At 62.2% G+C, this 6130-nt stretch overlaps 1 protein-coding gene across 1 annotated transcript in view; it reads right to left on the reverse strand.

The window, feature by feature from the left end:
- The window catches only part of EGFR (epidermal growth factor receptor), a 105316-nt gene that overhangs the window by 66600 nt on the left and 32586 nt on the right, over positions 1 to 6130 (reverse strand). Inside the window, 1 exon segment of the mRNA XM_014530349.1 lies at positions 4048 to 4156. Coding sequence (XP_014385835.1) covers positions 4048 to 4156 — 109 coding nt within the window.

Consider the following 6130-nt stretch of genomic DNA (forward strand, 5'->3'; position numbering starts at 1 on the left):
CCGCCCTGTTTCCCACACACCTGGCGACGGCACGGGGCTCCCAGCCGTGTCTTAGAAACAACGAGGAAAAGGCAGACACCGCCGATGGGCACCGCCCGCCATGACCACTGAACAAGGCATGGTCCACGCACCCGCTCCGGCTCCGAGAGCAAACAGCACCGTCCACCCTCCCCCAGAAACACCCCAGCGACCACAGTGAGGAAACGGAGGCCTCTGTCTTTTTTATTTGGTTTTTTTTTTTTTTGTTTCCACATCTGTTCACAGAAGTTGGCAGAAGCCTTGAGAGCGGCTGTGAAATCCACACCCACTTTCTCACGGGTCAGACCTGGGGACAGGGCCCAGCACTGGCAGCAGAGGATGCCTGCCCCCCCTCCCAGCCCCCAGCCCGGGGAGGCCACAGCCGGGCACCCCTCAGCAGGGGGCCGGGCAGCAGGGGGTCCTGCGGGGTCTGACCAGCTGCCAGGGCTCCCGGCACAAAGTGCCCCCTAAAGTGGGAGTCCGTGGATTGGTGTGACCGCGAGTCACGGTGTTCACGGTCCAACACGCTAACTCGGCCGAGGCCGTTCTAACACTTCAAAGACACCAGCTTCCTGTGCAGGGGCCGGGCTGTCCGGAGCCTGTGGCACAGCACACGTGGCGCTCGCTGCGTTCCCGTCTCCTGCCCCGGCTTCCCACATCCCTGAGACCGGGCATCATAGCGGGATGCGAGCGGGGAAGAGAACTGCGAGGACGCGCTGGATCAACGCCTCCTCCCGAGTTCCTCAGGGCTCTTGGTGGGAAACTATGAGCAGGTATCGGCCTCCAACCTAAGGATGCTCCCAGCACGGTCCATCGACGGCCCAAAGCTCCACCCTTGCACCCTCTGTGCCTGGGCCTCCGACGGGCAGGCCAGCCTGTCCTCGGACGATCGCCGGGGCCGTAGGAGGGCGCCCACCTCCGAGGCCCACTGTGCTGTGCGGACCCGCAGTCTGGAGGCCTCACCATGGCCGGGAGCTCTCTTCCCCGAGGACAAGGGCGGGAGGCTGGGCCCATTCATTCTCTCCTCCCGCTCAATGGAAACTCGCCTCTAGACGAACTTCTTCCAAACGGATCAATGTGATCAGCAGATGCCGGCGTCTGGGGAGCACGCTGCCCCTGCAGTGGGGAAAACACGCTGCCCAGGGCCCAGGGCCAGCTCTGGACAGGAAGTCCCCCTTCCGTGCCCCACACGCCCCATACAGCCGGGCTGGGAGCTGTGGGTGCACGTCCGTCCCGGATGGTTTTGCCATCATTGGCCCTGGAGCCGAGGTTTGATGAAGCTCCTGCGTCCTCGCTCAGAGACTCGCTTCCTCCCGGGACCTGACGGGGCGGAGCTGCCGCCGCCACTGCCTCGGGCTGGACTCCACGGGAGGCAGACACGGCGCCAGTGGAGAGAGGCCTGGGCCTCGGTGCTCGGAGCAGACCCAGGTGCCTCCGGCCCTGCACCAGGCAACCTCACAGATGCCAAACAAAACCACACCGAGTAGACAACGCCCCGGCCTGGGCAGCGAGTCCAGCAGAGGCATCTGCATACAGGCCGGCTGTGCGTGGACGGCTACCAAGCCCCCGCAGGCCCCGTGCCCGGCACAGCCACACCCCACAGGCTGCTCTGCACTCACGGCCCCGGAAAGCTCGCAGGTGAAAGGAAGGTTAAAGATAAAGCGGCAGAACACGGGGCCTGACACGCACGCCTTTGTATAAAAACAGAAGCGAAACCTCACGACCTATTTCTACTTGTACCTGCATTTGCACGTCAAACGCAGGAGCGAGTTCTGGAAGCTTCTCTCCCACTCCTGCCCATGTCCATGGGGGCTGGAGGCGTGGCCCTTCCTTCCCCTCACTCTCAGCGTCCGTCCCTTCGATGTCTCACAGAGGCAGCATTTGTATCTTGTCAGCAAAGCCCAGCCCAACAAACAAACAAATAAATAAACAAATACAGGGAGACAGAGAGGAATGGTGGATGGGCAGGTGACGAGGGAAAGGCAGGAGGGAGGGAGGGAGGAGCAGTGCCGCACGAGCCAGAGCTGGGCGTTTTTCTCTCTTTTTAAAAAAAAAACAAAATATTTTTATTGATTTCAGAGAGAAAGGGAGCAGGAGAGAGAGAGAGAGAGAGAGAGAGAGAAACATCAATGATGAGAGAGAATCATGGATCAGCTGCCTCCTGCACGCCCCCTAGTGGGGATCGAGCCCACAACCCAGGCATGTGCCCCAACCAGGAATCGAACCCGGGACCCGTCAGTCTGCAGGCCGACGCGCTATCCACTGAGCAACACGCTCCAGGGCCAGAGCACAACCCTTTCAAATGCCAGCGAGAACCTTCCTGGAAGGAGCACACGGTGCGGGCACAGGGGCCTGCGGGCAGCGGGGCAGCTCTGTGGACGGAGCTGGCGGGGGAGCAGCTGGGCTCCGAGCCAGTCCCCGCTTCAAGTGGGCAGTGGGCGCGGGGAGCTGAGTAAACGCTGGCCGCAGATAACGGGCCATTATGGCCTGGACGACTTCCTGAATGGCCCACAGCTCGCTGCTCGTTTGGGGGGGTGGTGGGAGACATGTGAGGAGAGCGTCGGCGCAAAGAATGCAGCGGGGACGTGGGCAGAGCGGGACGGACGGACATCAATTCACGGCTCAGAAGGCGGAACAGGAGGAAGAGGGAAATGTCTGGTCTCTTGTGGGTCATCCAACCCACACCCCACGCGTCTGTCTCTCCCGCCGGGGCTGCCGGCTGCTCGATCCCCGCCGTCCCCAGCGGAGCAGAAGCCGGTGGCCTGGGAGCCGGGACCGGTGACCCGAGCAGCAGTCGGGCAGTGAGGGCAGAGTGAACGCGGCACAAGGAAGGGCAGAGAGACGCGCCTGAGAGAGAGAAGGGCTCCGGCAGCTCCTCTCCAGCGGGGAGCTCGGCGGTGGTCGGCCAGGTCCTGGATGCGGCCAGGAAACCACGGCTTGGGGACCGCAGCTCCCTCTCCCGCCCTCTCCCCGCCCCCACCCCCCAGCGTCTTCCCAGCCTCTGTCCTCCGAGGCCGCGGGACAGTGTCGCTCTGCCGGGCAACCACAGGCTGCCTGTGTGTGTGTGAATCTGACAACCTGTCATCATTGGTTTTAAAACAAACACAATAAAAACAGACTCTCAGATACAGACAACAGACTGACAGCTGTCAGAGGGGAGGGATGGGAGGTGGGGAAAGGTGGAGGGACTGAGAAAGAAGAGTCATGGCACAGACAGGAGCAGGGGGTGACCAGAGGGAGGGGTGGGAGGTGGAAGAGGTAAGGGGGTGGATGGTGACGGAAGGAGACGTGAGTGGGGAACACACAGCACAATATGCAGATGAGGCACCACAGGCCTGTGCACCTGAAACTGCTCTCCTTTTATTACCAAGTATCGCCCCCAACAAATTCCGTTTAAAAAGACGAGGTGTATAGAGATGGGCTCCGTGAGAGTTAGGAGCGGCCTCCTCAGCTGCTCGCCGTCCGACAAGCCGGAGAACTGTGCGCACAGCCGCTCCTGCTCCAGGCCAGGGGCGACCGGGACCCCGCCTGCTTGCCCAGGGAGCTCAACCTTCACCCCGGGCACCCCAGGCGCCCAGCGGCCGGAGGCTGCCCCCCCTCTGCAGGACAGTAGGTGGCTGAGGGCAGGCGCGCTCAGGACAGCGCCTCAGTTTCTCCCAGACCACAGCTCCCTGAGGACCTGGCCTTTGTCGGTCTGCAAGCCACGCCGGGAGAAGGCGGGGCGCGGTGGACACAGGGCTGCTCCGAGCGGCAGCAGGAATGACCTGGACCAGGTGTGCGTCCCCCGCTCAGCACGGTGTCCCCACGGCCCCTGCGCGACGAGGAAGGAGACCGTCCGCAGAGCTGAGCGCTTGGGGGGCGTGCCCCGCGCCCGCACTGCGTGAGTCAACAGGCTGCTCCCTGGGCTGCGGAGAGTCCGGCCATCACCCTGGTTAATCATTCATTCCCTCTCCCTCTCTGCGGGGGGCCCTGCCAGAAGCAGGTTTCCCAACGCTTCCTGCTCCGGTCAGTTTACTGCGGAAAACCTACCTGCGAGCCTGCGGGACACACACGGGCCGTCGGGGCATAAACAGCTGTTCAGCTCGAACACGCACGACTGAGCTCCCGTCTTCGCCGCGTGCCTTCTCAGGGCGCTTATCTGAGCAAGCAGTGGCTGGAAATGGGGCCGGGAGCTTCACGTCCCCACCCCCCACCTCCCGATAGATAAATAGATAAATGATCGAGGTCACTGGGTTGCCCTCAGGCCATAGATCAACAGGGCACCACAACCAGGCTCAGTGACCGACTTGCTTGGAAAACGGTAGCAACCTAGGCCGTCTTCAAGCTGGCGGACCCCCTCCACCCAAGAGCAGAGCGACCACATCAGAGGCAGAACAACAGCCCAAACACCGTCACCTCCACCTCCCCCATCAGACACACATTCACTCAGGACGGGCCACAGCCTGGAGTCTGAGACACAAAACCATGGACCTTTCAGGAGAGAACAGGAAAAACTGCAGGATTCCGACTGCGGTGTGAGTTCGTGGACAAGACACCGAAAGAAAAGACGTGATAAACGTCATAATGACAGGCTGTGCTCGGCCAAAGGCCATGTCACAGGAAGGGTCACAGAGATCAGCTGCCAGGGGAGTAAATATTTGCGAGCCCAGGTGTGACGAAGGCCCAGAACACCGACGGCCCTCTCCAGTGCGGGAGGCTGGCTCTGGCCAGGGCCGCGGGGCGTCGGCTCTGCTGAGACCCCTGGCGGGCGGGGGCTGCTCCCTACCCACCGGTCTGTCCTCGGGTTCAAGGCCCGCCTGGGGCCCCTCCGCCGCACTCTTCCCCACCCTGCCTGGATGCTGGGGTCCCCGTCTCCCACCCCGGCTGTCCCTGGGTCACTGGCACGGTCCCCAGCTCGGCTGACTGGGTTCCTGCAGGCACCCCGCTCCCCACTTCCAGGCCCGAGAGCCGCTGCACCCGCTGTGCACCCGGGAAGTGCTCCTGCGAGGTTTCCTCTTTATGGGCGCGGCCATCTCTCGCACCTGAGGGTGCCTGTGGCCTCCGGGTCCCCATCATTCCCGAGGGACCCCAGGCCCTGCTCCGGCCTGCCTTCGGCTCCACACACGCGATCGCCGGGGTCGCCGGGTCAGCTCCCGGTGGAGGTCAGCATCCCTGTCATTTAATCGCATCATAATCTCAGGGAGGATGGAGCCTAGAGAGAGAGCGGCCCGGCCGGTGAAACGGCGCAGGCGCAAACAGGTGCATCTTCACGGTCAGGGAAAACCATACGGAGGACAAACCTTTACTTTCTGCGCGAATGACCAGACCGAGACAGAAAGTGCAGCGACGAGACAGCGCTGCGACGTAAGCCGCGCAAGCCAGGCGGCTCGTTCGTTACCGTGTGAACCCCCAGGAACAGGACCTCAGGTCGCCACGCACCTCCGGGCAGTGTGGGTACCAGGTTCGCCCTAACTCCCCGCGTTCCCTGGGATGCCTGTGTCTCGGTGAGGAAACTGTCCCGGCTACTGCCCCTTCGGCTACAGAAACCCCCAAGTCTTTCCGGGGCTTAAGGGTATTGAACATTGGTTCCCACGTCCGCTGATCCATCCAGTGATGAGAATTATACTTCAGTTTATTTCAGACAGGCAGGCCCCCGAGAAACGAATCAACACACATGTCGTTTGGGCTTGAATGACTTTGGTGGACGAAATGGTGCCGCGGGATCGTCACAGTGAGCAGGGCAGGGTCTGGCAGGAGACGTCTGAACACCGAGCGTCCCCTCGATCACTCAGTACCCGTGCCCCAGTGCGAGCCGGACGATGAACTGGCACACGGGCACGGCCGTGCCCAGTCGAATGGAAAGGATCACGCCATGGGCTTGCTTGTCTCCTGTTTAAAGATCTGCTCAGCGTTTCTACGATGCCCCCGCCCCGCTGAAAGCCAGCCCATTGAATTTAACGGCCTTTTTAGCTCAGCAGATTCTGATGTGGAGAGGCGATTTGCATGGCTTTCTGCACAAGCCTATTGACAGACGCACTGAAAGGAAGAAAGAGCTCCAGGGCTGAGTACATCGTGCAGCCCGGAGCTTGCCAGGGAAGGCAGCTGTGGCCGCTGACAGCCCTCGGCGCGTCCT

Source organism: Myotis brandtii, unplaced genomic scaffold (genome assembly GCF_000412655.1).
Source record: "Myotis brandtii unplaced genomic scaffold, ASM41265v1 scaffold1173, whole genome shotgun sequence".
NCBI classification, from domain to species: Eukaryota; Metazoa; Chordata; class Mammalia; order Chiroptera; family Vespertilionidae; genus Myotis; species Myotis brandtii.